At 32.8% G+C, this 25,157-nt stretch overlaps 3 protein-coding genes and 2 pseudogenes across 3 annotated transcripts; 1 reads left to right on the top strand and 4 right to left on the bottom strand.

Annotated features, from left to right (window-relative positions):
• Positions 1-86: 86 nt before the first annotated feature.
• Positions 87-903, top strand: LOC146903410 (uncharacterized). The gene has a single exon (XM_085734008.1). It carries the CDS (start codon positions 230-232, stop codon positions 662-664), a length of 435 nt encoding a protein of 144 aa, XP_085590134.1. The 5' UTR covers positions 87-229; the 3' UTR covers positions 665-903.
• A 5,720-nt stretch (positions 904-6,623) lies between these two features.
• Positions 6,624-10,001, bottom strand: LOC146903409 (DNA binding protein). Its single transcript, XM_085735865.1, has 2 exons — positions 9,929-10,001; positions 6,624-8,754 (listed from the first exon to the last, which is right to left on the bottom strand). The coding sequence occupies exon 2, from the start codon at positions 8,710-8,712 to the stop codon at positions 7,162-7,164; it is 1,551 nt and encodes a 516-aa protein (XP_085591991.1). The 5' UTR covers positions 8,713-8,754; positions 9,929-10,001; the 3' UTR covers positions 6,624-7,161.
• Positions 10,002-11,135: 1,134 nt separating this feature from the next.
• Positions 11,136-12,503, bottom strand: LOC146903408 (SKP1-like protein 1A pseudogene; annotated as a pseudogene).
• Positions 12,504-14,244: 1,741 nt separating this feature from the next.
• Positions 14,245-14,712, bottom strand: LOC146903407 (SKP1-like protein 1A pseudogene; annotated as a pseudogene).
• A 5,068-nt stretch (positions 14,713-19,780) lies between these two features.
• On the bottom strand, positions 19,781-24,126 carry LOC146903406 (polyadenylate-binding protein RBP45-like). Its single transcript, XM_085737931.1, has 6 exons — positions 23,749-24,126; positions 22,611-23,079; positions 20,717-20,775; positions 20,513-20,643; positions 20,312-20,408; positions 19,781-20,215 (listed from the first exon to the last, which is right to left on the bottom strand). Exons 1-6 carry the CDS (start codon positions 24,037-24,039, stop codon positions 20,033-20,035), a joined length of 1,230 nt encoding a protein of 409 aa, XP_085594057.1. The 5' UTR covers positions 24,040-24,126; the 3' UTR covers positions 19,781-20,032.
• Between the last annotated feature and the right edge of the window lie 1,031 nt (positions 24,127-25,157).

Below are 25,157 nucleotides of genomic sequence, written 5' to 3'. Positions count from 1 at the left end.
CCCACACACACCCCCTTTACGGCTAAGCTAACCATATCTTAAATTTTCCATTCATCTCTCTATAAATACATGTATCAAATTAAATCTCCACCACTTCACAATCTCTCATAAACAAACTTTGAACATATATTCTTCTAAGAGTTCAATAATAATACATCACATCCAAGACTGAGAGCGTACACTCATAGTATTTTCAAACTAATTAATTCTTCAGTGTAATCAAGAAACTATGGGAAACTGTTGCAAGGCAGCATCTTCAATGGAGTTTGGTGGAGAAGACTGGGGATCTTTGAATTCATCTAAGCAAACAAAGAAGCCGAAGCCAAAGGCATGCCGTTCATCATCAAGTAAGGTGTTTGATGAAGCTCGTCTTGATCATCCTCAGAAAGAGAATGATCTATTAGAAAGGCTTAGAGCTTCTGGAGATGCAAGTGGGAAGGTAACCTTAAAGATTTCAAAGTCCGAATTGGCTCAATTATTGGGAGCTATACAAAATAGTAGTAATAATCAACAGCCGCAAAAGCAGATGAAGAAGAAGATGGCGAATGAATTAGGTTCTGCAGAACAAGTTCTTTATCGGTTAATAAAAGCCAGAGACAATGAAATTGCAAACAAGCATGATCACTGGAAACCAATGTTAGAGACTATTCCTGAATGTTGTTAATTACTTAGTCTGAGGTTAATTAGTTCTTTAGTTAATTAGAACATACTACACAGTTCAGGTGCTAGCTAGCTGAAGGGTCGATTGAGCATTTGTTTTTTCTCAACTTTTTCATATACAATATATATATATATATATATATGTAGAGGGTTGGTTGGTTGGTTAAGGGATCGTGTAATGTGTATGATCTTTTTCGTTTGTAAAATTGATGAAGCTGCTGCTCCAAATAAAAAAGTTAGTGGTAATAACTATTTCCATTGATTCAGTACGTAGTTTTAGTTATGAACCAAACCAGGTTAGATTGATGATCGAAAAAAGAGACCAAAACAAAGGTGTGTCGTGTAGTACTCTACATCTATTCGTCAATCACGACGAAAACTATTTATATTTATATCATATAAATCATATCTTGAGTAGACAATGTTTTTTGGCTTAAATGATCCATTGGTCCCTTAATTAATTTCCATTTTTCATTTTCGTCCCACAAGTAATAAAACGTACCTTTTGGTCCCTTAAATTTTTCTCCTTTTGCCAAATAAATCCAAACTGTTAAGTTTAACCCCAAATGTCTATTGTGGACCAACATTATAGATAGTCCACCATAGACCTTATTAATTTTTTCAATTTTAACCCTTTGATATTTGTCTAAGAAAGAGGACTGTTGGATAACATATGTCTATTTTATCTTACCATGTACCACTACCACCTAACTTTGTTTTCCTTTTCTTCATCTTCCTCTTCCTCATCTTCATCAATCATATTCATACATTGATCAAAACAACCCAGAATTTTTTTATTTTATATATATTCTTCATCATCTCAATTCACATTAAAACCCAAACAAATAATTGGACCCAAAATCGAAACAGCAACAACCACAAAAAATTAGATCTTTTTTTCCTTCTTTTCACCTTCCTTTTCTCTTGTGTTCACCTTCCTTCTTCCGTTCCTTCTCTCTTCTGTTCCCTCACAACCTCATTCATTCCCTCCAAACACTTGATAACCCAATCAACATAACTAAACTTAAACTTCGAATCAGTAACTCCAAAGCAAAACCGTCCTCGCCTACCAAAACGGCGTCGTGTGGAATAATCCAATCCTGCAATTTCTTCCTTCAATTTGTGCATATTAAAATCCAGAATCAGATGATGAAAAGTTTATTTTGTTATCCATTATCAATCATTTTAACAACGACCCAGATGAATAATTTCAAAAAAGATTAAAAATTAAAGCCAACTGAAGTGTGTAAAAGGTCTTTGAACCCAAAAGAGGATGATGTCGCCATTGATGAGTTACCGAGCTTTGGAGGCAAGTGATAAAGCAAATCGGTACATGGTGTTGCTGGAATTGGAACTGAGAAAATTGAATAACGAAGAAATTGCAGAAAGTAGTGTTGTTGAATTGAAGGAAGAAACGGCGTCGGTACATGGTTGGGTGTTTGTGTTTTGATTTTGCAAATTGATTTTAATCCTTTTTTGATGTTGTTGTTTAATTGATTTGTTAGAATAATTGAGAAAGCAGAATTGAGTTTGTGTTTAGAGTTTGAAGAGCACAGTGATTGATGATGGAGAAGTGAGGTTGGAATGGATGGAAACAAATTTTTTTTTTCTGGGTTTGGGGGTTGTTGTGATGAATGTATGAATATTACTGTTGAAGATGAAGAAGAGGAAGATGAAGGAGATGAAGAAAAGGAAAAAAAGGTTAGGTGGTAGTGGTATAGCATAAGATAAAATAGACATGTGTATCCAACGATCCTCTTTCTTTAAAAAGATCAAAGGGTTAAAATTAGTCCACCATAGACATTTGAGATTTAACTTAACGGTTAGGGATTTATTTGGCAAACGGAGAAAAAAGTAAGGGACCAAAAGGTACGTTTTATTACTTGTGGGACGAAAATGAAAAATGGAAATTAATTAAGGGACCAATGGATCATTTAAGCCATGTTTTTTTATTGGGTTAATAGTTCTTTACCCTTGTAATATAGGTCATTTTCCGTTTTCTCCCCTGTAATTTTTCTATTTTGATTTACCCCTGTAAAAGTTTTTTGTTTTGATTTACCCCTTTAGTAGGCCAAACAAAAACCAATTTTATTTTATTTTTTTCAAGAAATTTTCGTTTTTGTTTGGTTTATTAGGGGTAAATTAAAACAAATTTTTTTTACAAGGGTGTAAATCAAAAAAAAAAATTACAGGGAAAAACCGAAAATGACCTATATTACAGGGGTAAAGACCTATTAACCCTTTTTTATTTGGGTAGTGTTAACTTGTGCCCTTAGGGCACATGTTAAGAAACCCAAAAGAAGAAATATTTTTTAAAATTTTGTGCATTCAATTCATTAAAAAGTTAAAGATTAAATGTAATGCACACATTGCAATAACCTATTTCTATTTTTGATTCATTAACTTATGCCTTGAGGGCACAAGTTAATATTTTCCTTTTTATTTTTATTTTTTCAGTTGCCACGTACATTCATTAGTGTGAAAGTGGTCATGATCATGAAGAATATGCAAGATTGAGAGGTAAGCTTGTATTAAAAACTGATTATATATTCTTTTTCGTTTTTTTATTTTTACGTTAAAGACAAATTTATTAACGAAAGTCTAGCAATAAATCAAAAGTCAAGACTGCAGAAATACAAGGTGGAGTTTCTTCGATCCATATGCAATCTAAATTCTTAAGAGCATATTTATTTAAATAATGAGCAGCTTTGTTGGCTTCACGCCTAACATGCAAAAAATTTAAACTACGAAAATTACCCTTAAAACTAATGCAATTTCGAATAATAGAGCCAAAATAGTTAGGAGATTGTTGGTGAGCGTTCAACATTAAACCACATTAGAAACATCTGATTTTGCTATAAGATTCAGAAAAGACATGTCTTTCGCAAATTCCAAGTCCTTCTGCATAGCTAAAGCTTCTACAACCTTTGGATCTGATAATGAAAAGATTTTCCAGGAACTAGCACCAACGACAACACATTCATTATCTCTCACAACAACACTAATACCCCACTTAGCACATTTTATCGGACCTGCTGCATCAACATTAAGCTTATAGAAACCACTAAAAGGAGGTGTCCAATGAACATCAGATATTAGCAAAAATAGACCTCCACTTAGTGTCTCCATCAACACCGTACTTGCACTCTTAAAATTCATAATAGATCTTTGTGTCTTTCGATAAGTGGTAGCACATCAACATCATCCCCTCAAAACATTTCTTATTTTTAGCACAGCATATATAGAGTCTTAAATTCTCTAATACTAATTCAATTTTTCCTTAGTATATATAGAGTCTGTTTAACAATATTCATTTTTTAATTTCTAATACTAATTCAATTCTTCAAAAAAAAAAAAAACTTATGTCTTAAAAACTTATTTGACTAAAACAGACTCGTTTGATAACTTTTACTATCTTTTGAGCATCAATCTTAATTGAAAAAAGTAAATATCAATTAAATATATCATTTCATTCATATTTATAACCTAGTTCAATTGTTAATTTTACCAGTTATTGCAAATTCATTCAGCTAGTTTATCAGCTATAAGTTATAATTTAGCTTATCAGCTATATGAAATAAACTTAGCTTCGCTTATAAATTATCTACAACTTTTTTTACCAAAAAGAACCTACAATTAATAGCCTTAACTTTACAATTGGGTCGAACCTTATAACTTAATTACATGAAAGTTTCCCCACGTTGATCCCAAACCCATCAGCAAAGGAAAACAACACAAATCTATATATTGTTCTAAACATGGAAGAAAAATCCATAATTTTTCACAGCTTAGAAAAATTAAGCTGAGGAAAACCTCAACTTAATCCACCAAAAATGACAAGTTAATCGTGACTTATTACAAAATAGTTTTTCAACAATAAGACTTCAATATCAGGTAAGATTTTTTTTAAAGGGAAATGTTAACTTGTGCCCTCAAGGGACAAGTTAATGATTCAAATATGGAAATAATTTATTGGAATGTGTGCATATCATTTAATCTTTATCTTTTTAATCAATTAAATGCACAAACTTTTATAGAATATTTCTTCTTTTAGGTTTCTTAACATGTGCCCTATAAGGGCACAAGTTAACACTACTCTTTTTTAAATAATGATGCCATACCTTTGAAAAAAATGTCTATTCTCATTCTAATTTCATACTCACACCTTAGATAGGTCGAATCAGTCTTGCTCTATTGATTGCAACAAGATCAATCTGTAACAAACTAAACTTTCTTCATATATCATCAAAATCATAGCAACAGGCTTAATTTAAAACGGGATAATGTTGCCTAGTCACTGTCCGAACTTATGGCAGATTGTAATATATATCATCTCTTGACATTCGTATTTAACAAAATAAAAAACAGTATGCTCATTTTATTAATATATAGTATCTATCTCAGACAATAATTTTACGGCATACATTTATAAAGCCATGTCTTTTCAATTGACTACAAAACTGGTTTATTTTGGACATGGATTTTGTGCAATAAAATAAGAGCAGTCGATATAGTCATCAAAATTGTCGTCAAAATTGGAGTAATAGATAAAGATCGGATTAGATTCCAAGTCTCCAAGTCGGTAATAAGGTTTAAATGGAAATTGTCCGATCTTCATCCAACGACTCTAAATTTTCAAGTGCCTGCTCCAATTTGGTTTTCAGAAGACAGTGTGTAACTAAAGATTCGGTAGGATGATTGAAATTCACCTTATCGACGTTACCAAGAGAGCTACCATTTTGAAGATCACTCTTCTCCATGAAGCCACATCCTTCGGATGAAGCTTGTTTTCAGAAGGATCAGATGGACCAATCTGTTCATATTGCATGGATTCAGGTTCACTGGTCTCAACTGCATGATTTGGAACCAGGCCACATCAAGAATATTAGCAATATACCAGTATGTATGGAGTACTAAATACTAATTATTTCATTGGTTAATGATTTCCTGGTTTCTCCTTCAAAGGAGGAGGACGATATTCGTTTTTGAATTTATTTTTTCAATTGCCACGTACTCTGATTATTAGGGTGAACGTGGTCATGTAGGATGCAAGATTGAGAGGTAGCATTTAAAACTAATTTCATATACAAACCCCTCCTCTTTCAACTTTGCCACCATATCATCTCCAGTAGATTTGTTTGTCAGGACTTGTTATAACAGATTTCAATATCAGGTACGATTTTACTCGTACTTAATGTCATACTCGCACCTTATAAAACTCGAATCGATCTTAATCTATAACAAGCAACAAACAAGATCAAGCAGCAACAAATTATACTTGTAAATATATCAAGAGCTGTGTAACAGGCATAAATTAATACATGCGGATAGTGATGCCTAATCTCTGTCCAAACTTATGGCAGATTGTATTACCATCTAATCTATTGAAATTCATATTTAACAAAGTAATGAATAGCATGCACATTTGTATTAAGTATATATTTTATATCTCAGTCAATAATTCAAAGAGTATGTTTTCCCCCCCAATAGCAAGTATTCTGACATCATGGATAACTGGGTAAGATGGATTACAGTCAGGGCCAACACAGATGAAAGCGGCAACAATCAGGTAACATAAACAATCTCGAATAATGACAATAAAGTTGCTTAGAGCCAATAAATATTCGTCATCATGTATCCTGTGATTACTCAAATCATATGTATCTCAAAACCTCACTGGCTGCACATAGCATTGTGCCATTCCTCCACATTGACGTTAGCTTTTTCTTGATTATAAAAAGGGAATTGAAAAGTTCGAGCAATAATAATTCAACATAATCAACCATCATATTCCTAATTGTATTTTTGTCAAAAAAATATTCTTATTTGTAGCAGTAACTCCCTCTACATATAACCTATGAAAGGAGTTGAATCGATCATGGTTAGATTTCACCATGCAATGTGCAGAGAGATGTATATGCTAAGTATATATGCTGAATAATATCGTGTTTATCCTACCAATATTGAAGAGAAAACTCATTTTATTCAATAACTGAAACAACAAATGTAGAGCAAACTACAATGTTATTAAAAGAGAAAATTAAGAAGACCGGAAACTATAACTACTAATGTCAACTCAATTCTAATAACCATTCAAAAAAGAAGAAAATCAATTCCAATAACATGTCAAATCAAACGACTACTAGACTACTAACGTTAAATTCGTTTTGGTGGAACTGGGCTAGGATCCTTCAAGCAAAATCTCGTTTTCGAGACTTGTGGTTGGAAGGGGAGACCTCACTAAAGGTGGACATCCAGACCTTTCGGCGGAGATTAGTCATTTGCAAAGCAGGTGTATACTTTGCACCAATAATATGGTGACCAAACAAAAATAACCACTATACTTGTTTATTTTGGACATGGATTTGCTACAGTAAAATAAGTGCAGTAACTATAGTCTGTAAAATTGGAGCCAACAGATAAAGTTTGGATCAGATTCCAACTCCGCGATGAGGTTGAAATGTATCTTCATCCAACAACTCCAATTTGTTGCAATCAAAATTATAAAGTGCCTGCTCCAATCTGGTTGTCAGAAGGCCCAGCATCAACTAAAGATTCAGTCGGATGATTGAAATCCACCCTATTAACATCACCAAGAGAGCTACAGTTTTGAGGATCAAGCTTGTCCATGAAGTTGCATCCTTCAGATGAAAGCTTGTTGCCATAAGGATCAGACTGACCAACCTGTTCAGATTGCATGGATTCAGGTTGTTTAGTCTCAACTGCTTGATTTGGTACCATTTCCAGAATATTAGCAATGCCAGTACTTGGTTTTCCATTTGAGTTTGGGGTATTTTCAACATTGCTAAATGTATCAATAGAAACAAGATTTGTCTTTGCATCTTCTTGTACATTTGTTTCTGGTAAGTTCTGCTTCTCCACAAAGTTTTCAACAGGTTGACTAATCTGTTCAGATGGCATAGATTCAGGTTCAAGAGATACAGTAACCAAGTTGAGTTCAATATTTGAATTATTTGGATCATCATGAACCAACTCATTCAGCTGATTCACGGAAGGAAATACTTGTTCATTTCTGAGCTGCTTATCTGTGTTTTCAATTGTTGGCAACAGGTTCATGGTTTCAGATGCAGGCCTTGACTCTTTTGCTGCACCAGATTCTTCTACCTGTGTGGAAGCATCGAGTTCATGCAATTTATCACTTTGTTCAACAGTTTTATCGCAGTCCATCTCTGAATTGAGACAGGACGACTGATTCACATGCGCAGCCTCTGATATCACTGGTGGAACTGAGATACTAGAGTGAACCACTGTCGGTAGCACGTTCTCTCCAGGCAAAGGCACCGGTATTTGTGGCTTGATTGATTGCAATGGGGGAAGAGAATCATGTACCTCATTGGTTTGAGAGTTTGGCTTTGGAATTGCAAACATCTGCTTGATCATTTGGCTGAAATGGGGAACACCATCATTTTCTTCGGTATCTGGCATAACTTGTACCGTATTGGTTTGAGAGTTTGGCATTGGAATTGGAAACTCTTTCCTGTTGATAACTTGGTTGACGTGGGGAGCCACATCATTTTCTGCAGTAACTGACATAACTTGAACCTCATGGGTTTGAGAGTTTGGCTTTGGAATTGCAAACATCTGCTTGATCATTTGGCTGACATGCGGAACCACAACATTTTCTTCAGTATCTGGCATAACTTGTACCTCATTTCTTTGAGAGTTTGGCATTGGAATCGGAAACTCTGTCCTGTTGATCATTTGGACATGCGGAGCCACATCATTTTCTGCAGTAACTGGCATTACTTGTCCTGGAAGAAACACGACACCTCTCAAAAAAGAATCAGAATCTGTTGCCTTAACATTAACAAGGTATCCATCATTGAAAGCTGCTTCAATGACACCAGTGACCGTCTTCCCTAACATACCACTATCGGAATTATTAGTTGTTCCGGCAGTTTGATTGAAGTTCAATACATTCTCAGGTTTTTGCACTCCATGAACTACATTATCTTCTTTTCGTGGCCGGCCACGTTTTCTTTTCATTGGAACACTTGATTGAACGCCCAATCCTTGATTCTGTTGGTTCATTTTTGTTCAGAAGATACTGGAAGGTCTCAAACAAATATCTCTCTGAAAAAATCACAACGAGAAATCATGGCATTTGTTTGAACAGAAAATGAAAGTACAAATAAGCATACATTGATCATCATGAGTAATTAAGTTAGAGAAAGGATGTATAGAGAATACTTTTTACTATAGTAAAGATTAATAAGAATTTTGATCATAGAAGAAAATTCTATGGAAATCAAAATATAGCCTCATGTCAATAAAACTGCAAGAGTAAAAAATGCTACCATGTATGGCATCCATTTCCCCTTATGTGTGTGTGTATGTGTTCATGGTTGTCCCATAATACATCTCTTAGCAAATAATACAAAATGATTTGCAGAAAGATTTGACATGATTTTATAAATTCAAACGATAGGCCTGTAACAAACAGTATATTAACTTATAAAGTAAAGAAATTAAAGGCTTGTGACAACATCTAGACTCAAAATGAGAAGCAAACTCGGATAATAAAATTCCACACATGACATGCATAATAGTGTTCTCTGCTATATCAGTATATTGGCATTTATTATTTCTTAGTTGACAGCAAACAGAATAGTATCAATTGGTTCAAAACTTGTGCTACATCATGTAAAGATGAAAACACAGTGGTAGCTATGGTGGTCCCAATAACAAAAGGGACCATTGTATCCCTCTTACATATAACCATTCATAAAATTGTTGGTTAAATAAAGAGAAGGAAAATTCCCTATCAAATACTATCAAGTGCCAGAAAATTACTAAATACCAGATAAAGCAAAACAATGCATCAAGTTCACAAACATTATCAAGAATTTCGACATATCACAATTTACAAATTAATCTTTTTTCATGAATGGTTTTGTATTATCAAATTATACTTTAATAAATATAATTAATCTTAATGTTACCGAAAAAGATCCATCTTAACAACTTTATATCATAATCACAAATGGTTTTGTCATATGAAGTACCGACACGACTAATAATTTGAGAAAATCACATAAATCAGTGTAATTATATATGTTGGTGACACTTGTCCGACACCGAAACATGTCTAATCCAAGGAGTGTCCGTGCTTTTTTGCGTTATAAGAAGGAAAATATTTATACAAGCTTTTTTTGTAATAGATGCACTAGTTTAAGAACACAGAAAGGAAAATTGCATATGATTAGGTTTGTTATTGTTACCTAAGCGTAAATAAATGAAAACTCACAAATGGAATGCAGAAATTCAAAGACGTTGATGAAGACGAAATGTAGTGGTTGAGTTATTATGGTGAATAAATCTACCACGATCAATTTTGTTGCCTTCGTTACTATTTAAGCAAAACTGATGAAAATATCGTTACATAGTACAATACTAACATTATTTATTTTTCTTCAAAAAAATACATTATTTATTTATTTATTTTTACTAGTAACATTATGTTGGGCATTTACATTCAAAAAAAATATATATAAATATATTCCTCCTTCAACAAAAAAATATAAATATATATTATGCTGGGTATTTATTCAAAAGAGAAGAAAATAAATTATGTTTGTTTGAAAGAAAAATAAAATAAATTAATGTTGGTCATTACTATTGATGAATCAATTGGTCTCTTCAGATCTCCAATTCCAAATTCTCATATATGTCTTCTCCTCACATATATCTTATTTTAGGGTTGTCGTTTTTTTTTTTAAATTTAGGGTCCATTGTGGTTGCTTTTTTTAACTAAAAAACAATATTCAATTAATCATATCGTTAGAAATTACATCGATACTAATAAAAATCTTAAAGTCGATACATACAACTGTAAAATGATAAATATTTGAACAAACTCATAATATTCAAATTTATAGCACAAAATGACAACATGTCTACCAATGTTACATAGTAAAAATGTTCATAATACACGTATCTTCGGATCTGTAATGTTGAAGATGTCAAAGTCAATGATTAAATTTGTAATGGACATCAAACGAAAGAAGGAAAATTCCGGTTATATTGGTTTATGCCTCTGGTCCACCTCTTTACAATAATATCACCCATGTATTCTATTAAGATGAACATCCAACGGTTTAAAATCATTCGCTATAAGTTCAGAATGTTTTTTCTCGGGACATATAGCAGCTCTCACGAAAGAATTATGTTAATCTAAATCGAATGAATGTTGCAACAAGATCGGGAAAATCAAACAACGAACAGATACGTCGAACAAAACAACATTGTCACACTTAAAAATTAAATCTTTAATTTTCGAGCATAGCCTAATCTTTGATTAAATCATTCCACCATTCTTCTTCAAAACCCAACTCTCAAGCGTAGCCTAAAACTTTTATTTCACAAAGTCAATTTTTAAGCTTATAGTGAATAGCTTGGAGCACTAATTTAAATAACTTTGTGGTGACAATTTTTCTTACAAGCATACAAATTTTTTAACCGTTAATTTCATCAGACACTATAAATTTATCCACTACAAAAACAAACCATAAAAAATATAAGATTTCCCTACATTTTTCTCTCAATCCCTCCTATCCAAACTCCAACCAGACACACATAGTGTCTGGCATTTGGCATATGAGTCGAAATTTTTTGCTTACATGGATGACTTCTTCCCAAAATTATTAGGGTTTATTCTATAAATTCAGTAACGAAGAAAATATATTTTAGTAAAAAAAAATTGCTAATAAAAAGTTTAGGTGAATTGGCTTCTTTGGACTGATCAGTGTTAGGGTAGACCTCAAGGTAATGTGAACGTGTCTAACATAGATATTTACAAATCATTCATAAAAAGGCGCTAACGTTGACAACAAGAATTGAATCCACGACTTGGTATGTCAACTCTTTACCAACCAATCAATTGAGCCGAAGTGATTAATGAGCTTCACTAAGGATGAATCGTTCGGGAGAACCCGAATTCAATTCCTAAATAGAATAATTCTTGGTCAGACTATCCTTACCTCACGTCCGAACTCCATATTATTAGGCTCCTTTCCCTGAACGAGGAGGATTAACACCAAAAAAATCAACTCTTTACCAAATAATCAAACTTATTGGCTATTTTAGTCAATCTTTATGAACTGAGTTGTGTGAGCCATCAATTAAACTTTATGTTTTTCAAAGGGAAAACTCTATAACTTAAAGATATCGTTCTATAACAATATAATACTAAGACGATAAATAAGAAGAATAGTTTATGCTAATCGTAAACACTTGCTTGTTAAAGAAATTCAGTAATCTTAGAGTAGAAAATTTAGTAAAGGTCTAACAAACCAGAAGAGGAACTAATCAACACAAATAATCCGAAAGATAAAGAAAACAAAAACAAATAGCCTTATATCTTCTTAACACCAAACAAAAAAAAACATCAAAGAAACAAAAAGAATAAGAAAAACAAACAATGTGTCTCTCCTACGAGCGTCCACTATAGCCGGACAAGTAAGATCCAGCAGTTCCTTGATGTTCAAGTAATTTGCAGCTAGAAGGAGATCGTTAAGGGTATCCTGATCAACCTGCTTCATGAATTCAGCGTCCCAAGCCTTGAGATCATCGACACGCTTCTTAACCTTACGATCAACCTTAACGAATTCAGCTTCCCAACGAATCTCCACATGCTTCTTACAGTATTCAATAACCTTCGTCAAGATCTTGCTCTTAACGTTCAGAATAACGATTTCATTGTCGCTGCCACTATTCTTCTTGATCATGTGCTTGATTGTCTTTGATTCCAGTGCCACGTCCTCAGAAACCTCGAAAGTTTTGCCGTCTGAACTTTTCAGAGTGATCTTCTTGGTTGAAGACATGGTGTGAAATCACTGGCCCTAACAAAAATATATTGCTGCATAAAAAACTGTGAGATTGATCGCACGTTTCTCATATTTATAAGCTATTTTGTATACATATTTTTTTAACAAAATATATCTGAGATTCGTAACCAAAAAAAATATATCTTAGTTTCGGTCAAAAAATAAAAGATATACATACTCAACCCGAACAAAAAAATATATTTCTGCAGAAAATTTAGATTTAAAATTAGAGCAAAAAATAAAATAGATTTAAGATATATATACTTTAGATATAAAAATTTGATTGATTTCAAATATATTTAAAAATAACGATGTGGTACAATTTATGATTAGATGACAGGGTAATCTTATTTCTTTTGGTACAAGTGAGACACATGTTGCTTAAAATCTATTTAAAAACAACTAATAATGTAATATAATTTAAATTTTCTTAATATGGTACAATTTATGATTAGATGACAGGGTAATCTTATTTCTTTTGGTACAAGTGAGACACATGTTGCTTAAAATCTATTTAAAAACAACTAATAATGTAATATAATATAAATTTTCTTAATAAGTATACTAAAAAAAAATTAGGAATAAATCTATCTATGTTATATATAAAGAAAATAACCTCTTTTAACTCATTTAGGCTGGCTTTTTCTGCTTCAAAAATGTCATCAACTTTCAATACAAATAATACATGTAACAAATAGTTTAAATATTAAAAAATATGTAACAAACACGATATGAATATTTATATGTTTGGTTTTTATCCTTTATCATTTAAAAAGTGTAACAAACTAGATGAATATGTTTATACTTACTTTTTCATTATCCCAATTATACTCTTAAACAACTTTTTATATAATAAAGATTGTTGTTGGTGTCATTAAAAAAAGAATTTAAATTTTTTTTTGTTATATTGTTGGTGTCATTGAAATAGATAATCATAGTTAGTTTGGTTTGTTATAACTTGAAAGCAACAAACACTTATATTTTTGGTTTTAATTAAAATCAAAATTTTATAAATAAAAAAACAATGTTCATAATTTTCAAACATTAGCGTAATGAAAAGAGCGGAAAGACAAGCACGTGAGTGTCCGTCTTTTCGCTAGTATAATATAATTGTTAGTTGATTCTTTCCTCGGAATAATTTAATATATTTTGATGGTTTTGGTATGATTTTGCATGTTGTTGATGGAAGTAGTATTGATTATTACTGAAGCTGGACTGGGATGATGATGATTCCTAGGGATCGGATCAATTGTTGTTTGAGTGCATTGCTTTACACTTTCCTTTCTTGGAATAACCATTGGAAAAAGTAATTTATGTAACGGGAATTAAGTATTAGATTATTAGTTTCCTTTAAATCCTTACCTCTCGCCCGAACTCCAGATTATTAGGCTCCTTTCCCTGAACAAGGAGGATTAACGCCAAAAAAATCAACTCTTTACCAAATAATCAAACTTATTGGCTATTTTAGTCAATCTTTATAAACTGAGTTGTGTGAGCCATCAATTAAACTTTATATGTTTTTCAAAGGGAAAACTCTATAACTTAAAGATATCTTTCTATAACAATATAATACTAAGACAATAAATAAGAAGAATAGTGTATGCTAATCGTAAACACTTGCTTGATAAAGAAATTCAGTAATCTTAGAGTAGAAAATTTAGTAAAGGTCTAACAAACCAGAAGAGGCACTAGTCAACACAAATAATCCGAAAGATAAAGAAAACAAAAACAAATAGCCTTATATCTTCTTAACACCAAACATAAAAAACATCAAAGAAACAAAAAGAATAAGAAAAACAAACAATGTGTCTCTCCTACGAGCGTCCACTATAGCCGGACAAGTAAGATCCAGCAGTTCCTTGATGTTCAAGTAATTTGCAGCTAGAAGGAGATCGTTAAGGGTATCCTGATCAACCTGCTTCATGAATTCAGCGTCCCAAGCCTTGAGATCATCGACACGCTTCTTAACCTTACGATCAACCTTAACGAATTCAGCTTCCCAACGAATCTCCACATGCTTCTTACAGTATTCAATAACCTTCACCAAGATCTTGCTCTTAACGTTCAGAATAACGATTTCATTGTCGCTACCACTATTCTTCTTGATCATGTGCTTGATTGTCTTTGACTCCAGTGCCACGTCCTCAGAAACCTCGAAAGTTTTGCCGTCTGAACTTTTCAGAGTGATCTTCTTGGTTGAAGACATGGTGTGAAATCACTGGCCCTAACAAAAATATATTGCTGCATAAAAAACTGTGAGATTGATCGCACGTTTCTCATATTTATAAGCTATTTTGTATACATATTTTTTTTAACAAAATATATCTGAGATTCGTAACCAAAAAATATATATCTTAGGTTCGGTCAAAAAATACAAGATATAACATACTCAACCCGAACAAAAAAATATATTTATGCAGAAAATTTAGATTTAAAATTAGAGCAAAAAATAAAATAGATTTAAGATATATATACTTTAGATATAAAAATTTGATTGATTTCAAATATATTTAAAAATAACGATGTGGTACAATGTATGATTAGATGACAGGGTAATCTTATTTCTTTTGGTACAAGTGAGACACATGTTGCTTAAAATCTATTTAAAAACAACTAATAATGTAATATAATATAAATTTTCTTAATATGGTACAATTTATGATTAGATGACAGGGTAATCTTATTTCTTTTGGTACAAGTGAGACACATGTTGCTTAAAATCTATTTAAAAACAACTAATAATGTAATATAATATAAATTTTCTTAATAAGTATAATAAAAAAAAAATAGGAATAAATCTATCTATGTTATATATATAAAGAAAATAACCTCTTTTAACTCATTTAGGCTGGCTTTTTCTGCTTCAAAAATGTCATCAACTTTCAATACAAATAACACATGTAACAAATAGTTTAAATATTTAAAAATATGTAACAAACACGATATGAATATTTATATGTTTGGTTTTTATCCTTTATCATTTAAAAAGTGTAACAAACTAGATGAATATGTTTATACTTACTTTTTCATTATCCCAATTATACTCTTAAACAACTTTTTATATAATAAAGATTGTTGTTGGTGTCATTAAAAAAAGAATTTAAATTATATTTTTTTGTTATATTGTTGGTGTCTTTGAAATAGATAATCATAGTTAGTTTGGTTTGTTATAACTTGAAAGCAACAAACATTTATATTTTTGGTTTTAATTAAAATCAAAATTTTATAAATAAAAAAACACTGTTCATAATTTTCAAACATTAGCGTAATGAAAAGAGCGGAAAGACAAACACGTGAGTGTCCGTCTTTTCGCTAGTATAATATAATTGTTAGTTGATTCTTTCCTCGGAATAATTTAATATATTTTGATGGTTTTGGTATGATTTTGCATGTTGTTGATGGAAGTAGTATTGATTATTACTGAAGCTGGACTGGGATGATGATGATTCCTAGGGATCGGATCAATTGTTGTTTGAGTGCATTGCTTTACACTTTCCTTTCTTGGAATAACTATTGCAAAAAGTAATTTATGTAACGGGAATTAAGTATTACGTAGATTATTAGTTTCCTTTAAATCCTAGTTTTACCTTATATCATTTTAGCCAGCCGGTTGTATTAAACAAAGTCATGTACACCTCGTTTGAGAATGGAATCAATCAGCATTTCAACAATTCTTTTTTTGAACAAAACAAATTCAAGGATTCTTCTCTCTAAAACACTCATTCTCCCGTATTCTTTGAATAATTTCCCTTTTGTGCACGATTCTATTCCAAATCGTTAGAATCCCTACTCTTGAGAATCTGATTTTATGGGTTCATTCCTATAATCTACTTTTCCGTTTCAATTGGTATCACAACCTTCGGATTTGGCGCTCATGAAGGCTGCTGCTAAGCACATTCCTAACTTTTTGGGAAAGGTGTCAAGTGCTCATTCTTAATGAATGTTAAAGATCTTACAAATCTTTCAAAACCTTTGAATTATCAAAAAAATTTCAAAGTGATCAAAACTAAATAAAGTCATGTCTTCGCCCTTTCCTTCTATAGAAATAACATTGAGTCACTTGGCTTAAGATTGTACATGAAGATGGAAATCAAAGAGAATGTGGAGGATGGTTTACATCACCACATTCAATGCGATGACGAAAGCAGTTGTGCTGCCTGAGCCCCTTTTAGCCTTAAAAATGTTGGCTCATCCGTAAGTGTGAGGTAAGGGATGCACGCACACGTCTTCGTCATATCATATCATATCAAGTGAAACCCTTGTTAATAATCTATTTCTAATAAATCATCAGAATTTGTCAAAATTAACCTTAGATGAGAAGAACTATCATTTAAAAATTGGAAGCAAAGTAAATTTCAAAACGGTAAAGAAGCCCTTGTGCGTGTGCTTGGAGTTGTGGCTGCATATTTTTTAGCTTGTAAGTCATTCCGATTTCTGACCCAGTTTTAAAATAAAGGCGTACTTTCGGTACACTTGATTTAGTTACTTGACCCAGTTTCCTAGAGTCTATTTAGAAATCATATTAGACTGAGGTTTGTAATAGCTCTTTCTAACATGCATGGTTGACAAAAAAGATTTTTTCGAATTATCAAAGGTTGATGGATTTGTGAACAAATATCCTGATGTATGTATTTAGTTGTTGTGTTGTTTGTGATAAGTTAAATTGAACCATGTTGAAAAGATTTAAGGACTACAGGCATGATAATATAATAGGGTTATGTTAACTTATGTCATAAGGCAAAAGTTAAGGAATTTAAAATAGAATTAACAAATATATTTTAGGGTTAATTATGTTTAAGGTCCTTATAAATAGACGTGTTTCCAACATTAGTCCCTACTTAAATTTTATTAAATTTTTGGTCCCCATGTTTTTGCCGTTAACGAAATTGGTCCCTGCTGTGACTTTCTTGCTGACCAGACAAACGGAATTGCCACCTAGGCAAACACATTGGATGCCACGTAGACACATTAAATGATGTGGCATGCCATGTTATAAAATGATATTTAAAAAAAAACTGATATTTATTTTATTTTCTTAATTTAAAAAAATTAAATAATCTTGGAAATTTCTCTTCTCATCAATCATCCTTCATCACCCTTAGCAATTTTCTTCTAGATCTAAATACTACACACAAAAGAAAAAAATCCAGCAACATTAATAACCATTTCATGTACTTTGTTCATTTTTCCATAAAAGAAAATTACATAATGGTGAATGAACTTGTGTAATGTGATTTCACCAACCCATTTTTCCAATTCGTCGATCCTAAAACACAATCCCTACTAGCACCATCACCATACATTCATCATCCCCAGAAACAACATGACCTTTCTTCTCCGACCCAGCAACAACTCTTCACCATTATAACAATCTTCGCAGAGAGAGAGGGGAAGTGAACGTCGTGGTCACAACCGATGCGAAAATCACAGTCGGTGAAGGAAATTGGAGAAAAAGTGTACAAATATTTCAGGGTGAAACGAGATTCACAGTTACACTCTTTTAATCCAAACAACAACAATCGATGTCGTTTTTCCTTCGAAAAACGTTAACAAAATTACTGTTTTTATTTGTTTTAAATAATAATAACTAAAATAAATTAATGTTAATTAAATTAAAATCTAGGTGGATATTGTTTTACCACATGGCATGCCATGTCATTAAATGAATCCACGTGGCATCCTAGTGGCACATCTATGTGGCAATTCCGTTTGTCCAATCAGCTAAATGTTCACGGCGGGGACCAAACTTACAAACGACAAAAACGTGGGGACCAAAAATTTAATAAAATTTAAGTAGGGACTAATGTTGGAAACACGTCTATTTATAGGGACCTTAAACATAATTAACCCTAAATTTTATATTTAAATGATAACTTTTTAAACTTTCAAAGCATTGAATGCACAACTTTTAAGAAAAAGTTTCTACATTTGGTTCCTTAACTTATGTCTCAATGTCACAAGTTAACATTTCCCAATATAATAATCTATCATCAGTGTACTTTTGATTGCTAAAATTTGATTTGAGAAATTGTGTGGAGTACTCATTTGAGGACAATAATTATCACCACCAAGAAAAGTGTTGTATATAATGCAAAGCGGAAATCATGCATACTTAGTCAATGTATGAGAGGGAGAGGAAGAGGGAGAGGGGGGGAGGGAGGGAGAGAATCGTAAAAAGATAAAATCTTCTTTGTCTGGTATTTGAGGGCCAAGCCTACTAAGTGATTGAAATTGATGAAGGAGAGTAATGATATGTTTGGATTTGCATTTTTCTTCTAGTGTCGCACTTTAAGAGCCATTCACTGTGAAAACAAAGAAGCTGCTACTTGTAGCTTCTATGTAGACCCACGTCTACTTTATCTCCACCGCCAAAACAAACAAACAAACAAACACTAACTAAGATAGGTTGTAGTTGAAGAGAAAAGTTTTGGAGTGTGAGGATACAAAAATAAATAAATCAGAATACGTTAAAGTTTACTTGTTCAAACTTGTGACAAGTGAGTGTTTATCATGTTTAAGGATGGTTTTTGAATGTTGACGTTGAAATTTGAATACATTAAATTAGTTTAGGCTCACTTTATTTGTATTTGTTGTTGTCATGCACGCATTAGACTGGAATGTACACCAGCGCCCAACCATTTGATGTCTCAGGCAGAGTTAATCTCTCGAGTAGTGATACATAGACCACCTTAGGTGGCATGTATCACTTGTACACCCACGTACAATTGTGATATGTGTCTCCACACACACAAAAAAACTCATCTTTTGTGTCTCACACTCTCACATGGGAGTGGTACAATGTGTGTATGAGAAAAAGGTGTCTATGAAACATTATCCTAATCTCTTTGATTTTTCACTTGAGGAATCATTTGTCTAAGTTTGGTTAGTCAGGTTCCATCAAGTAAGAAGTATTTATATTTGCTTGCTAAGCATACCTAGCTCAAAATAGGTTAAGTTTCAAAATTTCAATATTTAGAGTTGATACCTTTCATAGTAAGATAAGAAAAGCGACAGACAACTCACTGATACATCATTAATAAGACCAGAGAAGGGACAACTTACTGATAAAAAAAATAATTATACGATGATCAAATTATTTGGATGCTTAAAACTATGAATCAATTTAAGGTTTAATAGACTTACTCTCCTGTTTCACTTATGGTTTACTAGACTTACTCAACTGTAACAAGAAATAAAAGCATCTCCCTTACAGGCATATGCTATATACCACGTTACATTAAAAATCCAACCACAATTAAATTTAACACAGGATATTGAAAATGCGGCAATTCATAGAATATAGATAGAAGTATTCAGCAGGCAATATTTTAAGGATACATAAGGTCCGCATAGAATATCAATTTTTTAGCGAACACATGAGACATATTAAATAAACAACGGAGCAAAATGGGTTTCATGTTCCATAAGACACATTCCCCTCAAAAAAAGTCTCCCAAGACACGAAAAGAAAAGCAACCAAAATTAAGTCTCATAAGTACAGAACAGAAAATTTGGGGTTGAACTTTTTAACTATATCCTAATTGCTGTTGCTGCTGAGGAGGTTGGTAACTTGCATACCCCGCCGGATAGCTGCCATACATATTGGGATCTTGTCCAGCAGGAGGGGCATAAGCATAATTTTCATAACCTTGGGCATATCCGCCGAAGTAACCACTACTACCATTCCACTGGTTTGGATCTTGTTGGGTCTGAAAATCAGCAAGGAAATCCATTATTGATCAAAATAAGTCAAAAATGTTTGCATCAAATGCAGCTCAGGTTTACAACAATCTCAAAACTATTACCTGTTTGTTTGCCGGGCTTCGGCCCCATGAAAGCCGGACATTTTGTCCACCTAGAAGCGTACCATTTAAAACCCGTAGTGCTTCCTCAGCAGAACTCCTGATATATTAAATATAGTGGCACAATCAGAGCACTGAATAGAATGGGGAAGTAATACCGTCATAAGATAAATATCAAATCAAATATCTAAATGATTAATTTACCTGTCTGCAAATTGGACAAACCCACATCTCTTGCCTGATGGAATCTTAACATGAACCAGTTCACCATACTGAGTAAAAACTTGTTTCAAATGTTCATCTGTGACATTAGGATCCAAATTGCCAACAAAAATCTGCAACAAAGAGAAATCAGGTTACAACCAAGTATAAAAGAGAACAATTTCTATGTTATAAAGAAATACGCACAGTTGTATTATTTGGATCATTCTCGTTCTGTGCCCCCCCTTGTGGATTCTGATAAGAAGCTGCATTTTCAAAGTAAAATAAAATAAAAAGATAAATGACATAGAACATGGAAGGAAGCAGTTCATAGAAAAAAGACAGAAAATAAACCAATAGCATAAATATAATAAAATGCACGGCTTGTATTTCTGTGACATAATTTTCAAGCAAAATTTGTTCATATTTTCAGTCAAAACAGCTATTCAGATGCTTCGAATATTCATTTACAGATGAAGATAATTCATTCCAAAAGCAAGCACACGAGGAATTTCAGAAGCAACAAATGACTATAAACATTCAACAAACAGAAATTAAGTCAGTATAAAATAAACACATTCAATTTACTTAACATGTGCAATGAAAGGATGCACCCAGGGTTGAGGAGCAATAAAAAGGTCGGTGCCTTACACACACCATCCTTGTTGAAATATAAGAGAAGATAACTATTCATCTATACATTAAATCATGGACAAAAATAAACCATCGATTCAAACAATTACATGAATATTCAATAAAAATAGTTGAAGTGTTGAGCAATGCAACGACTGCGCGCACGTCTGTGTGTGTGTAAATTTATTTACATATGCATATAGAAATGGCATTGATCTTCCTGTGTCCTAAATATTCAATAAAAATAGTTAAAGTGTTGAGAAATGCAAGGACTGCGCGCGCGCGTATGTAAATTTGTTTACATATGCATCGAAGCATATAGAAATGGAATCGATCTTCCTTGTTATAATCAAAGTTCAATAGAGATTGATGTCCTATATTATAATCAAAGTTAACGTAGAGATTGAAATAAAGAACAGAGCAGGAAACTGTCAAATGCTTGTGCAGAAAAAACTCACAACGCATCAACTAGAAATTCCGAAAGACTACACTACCCATTAGACTGAGCAATATATGCTAAATTATAAATTTAGTACGCCAAACAGTGCAGAAACTAACCAAGAAAGAAAAAGCCATAACATCATGAAAATAAATAGTAAAGAACGTGACAACGAACAACCAATCTGCATAGTACAGATTTTACACAACGAAAGCACTAAAGACCAGGACCCCACCTTTTACCCGTGTGGATTTGAGATTGGTAACTTAAATTATTAAAGCATCAGACAGATGAACCAAAAATTATTAAAAGTAAACAAGATTTGCTGTAGAATAAGATAAATCTTGCAAGTAAAATTGAAAGATGTAGTTCTAATGCAAGAACTAAGATTATTTGGATATAATTTAAAATACCAAAAGAAGTAAAGCTCGAAAGAATAAAAATTAAGAGCTGAAACAAAGAAAGGTGGGCTGAAAAAAAATTAAAAACTATGAATAGCTGCTGTATGTAATTTGGCTTAAAAGCAAGCCAACAAAACGAAAGGAAAAGAGAAAGTAAACAGAATAGGTGCGGAATAAAGGCGGGAAAGAAAATGCCACCAAAAATTAATGGGCGAGACATAAACGGATTACTGACCTACGGAAGGCCATGCACTAAAATGGTAACCATTTCAGCTGAAATCAGTTCCAGGCTCGAGATGATAGAGCCTCTTGAAACCCTGCTTTGAGACAACACGAGTTCTATAAGATTTTATTATTCTACATGATTTACTAAGCCCAAATTTTGAAACGAAATTACGAACAAGCATCGAGTTTAGACAGCATATCTTCAAGAGCCTGACTGAAACTTATCTTATACTGAAGGATAACATTTAGGGATTCACACGATAAAAGATAACAGGGAGACATAAAGCATTATATCCAAACAGTATCATTATTCATCAATAGGTTAAACACTGGCATCTGAAGGAAAACAGCACAAGTTTTTCTTTATGTTGGCCAATGTATATCAACCATTAAAAAAACAAACCTTTTGAAGTCTGTGTGCCAAGGTTTTTGTTAGAGGCTGGTCCAATACGCATGGGTCTTGTGGAACAAAGAACCCCTTGCATTTCAGTCATCGCCCTCATTTGTTCACTCTCATCAGCAAACCTAACAAAACCATAACCTTTTGACCTACCAGTGTTCCTGTCAATTACAACTTTGGCACCCTTAACTGAATTATACCGAGTTCTAAACACTTCCGTCAAATGATGATCACTAACATCAGCAGCCAAGTCACCAACAAATATGGTGTAATCCGGAGAATCATCATGGCGCTTCTCACCAGAACTAAAAGTTGCCCAGTTCAATCTGAAATTCTGGCCACCATTTGGCATAATGGTGCCATTATATGTTTGAAGTACTCTCTCAGCACCAGCACGGCTAATAAACTCAAGAAACCCATAACCTTCAGATTGATTATTCAGCTTATTGCGAATAACTTTAACAGATCCAACCTACAAAGAAACAGAACAACTCCTTAAATATAAACAAAAACACCTTCAAAATTGACATAATAATTTCACTATCAATATAGTGAAAATAATACTATAACAATTTCACCTTGAATAATAAACAGTTCAAGTATACAGAATAAATTATAGATAAATCTATATGCACTGACAGTGTAAAACAAATCAACACCATAGTGCCATATATAGCTTGGTTTCTAATCTAAAATATCTACATAAATATCTATTGTCGTGATTTGTTAGGATGCATGTGTAAAAAACTTTGCACTGTCTGTGTATGCAAATTAAATCCAACAAATAAACCATACATCGATTTCATAAACAACTTAGAGAACCCCGTATCATGATTTGATAGCATGCATGTGTACAAAAGTTTTACACCGTCCGTGTAAACAAATTAAATCCAATGAATAAAAGATTATCCAATTTCTCAAAACAGAAAACATCGTTTTCATAACAAACTGGTCTTTATAAAAGAACCTCGTATTCAAATTAAACAATAACATAACAAAATTGTTTTTGATCCGATTAACATAAACTTCATGCATCAACTAACCCTAACAATTTTTCTACAAAAAAAAAAAAAAAACTAACCCTAAGAGATTTAAAATCTATAGATCTAAAAAGATATGATAATAAAAGCGGTTATTATACCTCGCCGGTGTGAGAGAAACAATTATAAAGATAATTCTCGTCCATCCAATATTGCAAATCACCGATCCAGAGAGTTTTGACTTCATCGGCGCTGGTAGGAGGAGGAACGGCCGATTGTTGAGGAGGCTGGGTGTTAGGGGCCCACATCTGAGGAGGTTGGGTTTGTGGTTGAGGCTGAGGAGGATGCATCATCATGTAGGGTGGTTGTTGTTGATGTTGCTGTTGTACTTGTTGATGAAATTGTTGAGCCAAGTTTGGTGGTGGCATACCTGGTCCTCCTGGTTGCATCATCTTCTTCGATTGATTGAATTCAATCGCACAAATTCTAGAGAGAGAAAGAGATAGCGATAGAGAGAGAGGGAGAGAAAAAAAACGAATGAAGGAAGTGGTGTGTGTGCGCGCTTTTAAAGAGTGATTCAGACTCTAACCCTAACCCGGTTACGTGTCACTCTTTTCTTTGCATCTCGCTGGATATTTTTATTTTTTTTATTTATCTTTTTGTTATAAAGATTTGTTTTATTTTTTTGGTCCAAGAGCTTTTTTTTATTTTTAAAGGAAATTTGTTTTATTTTTATTTTTCATGGAAAGATTTTAGAGTTAAATAACTTTTTCCTTGTAAATATCTTAAAACTTATTATTAATTCTTTTAAAAAAATTCAGTAGTCTATAACTTCTAACATAACTGATAAAAAATATCAAATTTATTGACTTGTGCTTTGTGATCGAGGTTTAAGGGAAGTCATTTGAATGGTTACTTTAGAAGTTACCTCATTTCTTTTAACCAAGGTCTTCTTAACTTTGAAATCGCCTTTGACATGTTTGGTAATATTTTTACCCCGTCCACTCACGTGATGCGTAGTAGTCTTAAATTGTGTCTTTCTTTGCGTATTTCTACCTTATGCAATACAATGATAATTTTGAATTTTATGTGTTGGTTGAAAGTTTATCGATATCACAATATTTAGAAAAATACTTAAAAAAGAAATTGGTTCAATTTGAAGTTAGAGAAGGAAATTAGAGACAGAAACCATCGTATGTGTCTATTAGAGATTAGTGATGGAAATTAGAGACGGGAAATGGAGACAAAAATTATGAGGCTTTCTTATCTAACATTTCTTTGCAGTACAATGTGGAGGTTGACGTATGGATTTAGGACATTAATTTAGTTGGCATGAATTCATCCAAAGAAGCTTATGCGTTGATCTCTAATTTTGACGCAACATGTATTCTTCTTTGTACAGTTTCACTTAAAACAATCCTGTTCCATCGAAGTTATCGTTGTTTGCTTGGAGATTATTAAATGAACAACTTTTTTAAAGCTTCCGGTGAAAGTTTGGAAGAAGATCGTACGGATTCAAAGGGAGTTTTTATGGGGAGGAGTGGGTGGAAACTCGCACGTGCGGTTCTTA

This window comes from Medicago sativa, chromosome 8, assembly GCF_051527215.1.
Source record: "Medicago sativa cultivar Bolivia chromosome 8, Bolivia_mono, whole genome shotgun sequence".
In the NCBI taxonomy this organism is placed as follows: Eukaryota; Viridiplantae; Streptophyta; class Magnoliopsida; order Fabales; family Fabaceae; genus Medicago; species Medicago sativa.
The sequence above is the reverse complement of the archived record's forward strand: the minus strand, read 5'-3'. Positions and strand labels throughout refer to the sequence as shown.

What these genes read in the sequence shown, in the direction of transcription:
- LOC146903406 (XM_085737931.1), bottom strand. Translation starts at nt 24,039, where the DNA reads ATGATGCAACCAGGAGGACCAGGTATGCCACCACCAAACTTGGCTCAA. An exon ending in GTTTCTCTCACACCGGCGAG is followed by an intron (nt 23,080 to 23,748) that starts GTATAATAACCG and finishes GTTTCTTTGTAG; the next exon opens with GTTGGATCTGTTAAAGTTAT. An exon ending in ATGATCCAAATAATACAACT is followed by an intron (nt 20,644 to 20,716) that starts GTGCGTATTTCT and finishes TCTTTGTTGCAG; the next exon opens with ATTTTTGTTGGCAATTTGGA.
- LOC146903409 (XM_085735865.1), bottom strand. Translation starts at nt 8,712, where the DNA reads ATGAACCAACAGAATCAAGGATTGGGCGTTCAATCAAGTGTTCCAATG.
- LOC146903410 (XM_085734008.1), top strand. Translation starts at nt 230, where the DNA reads ATGGGAAACTGTTGCAAGGCAGCATCTTCAATGGAGTTTGGTGGAGAA.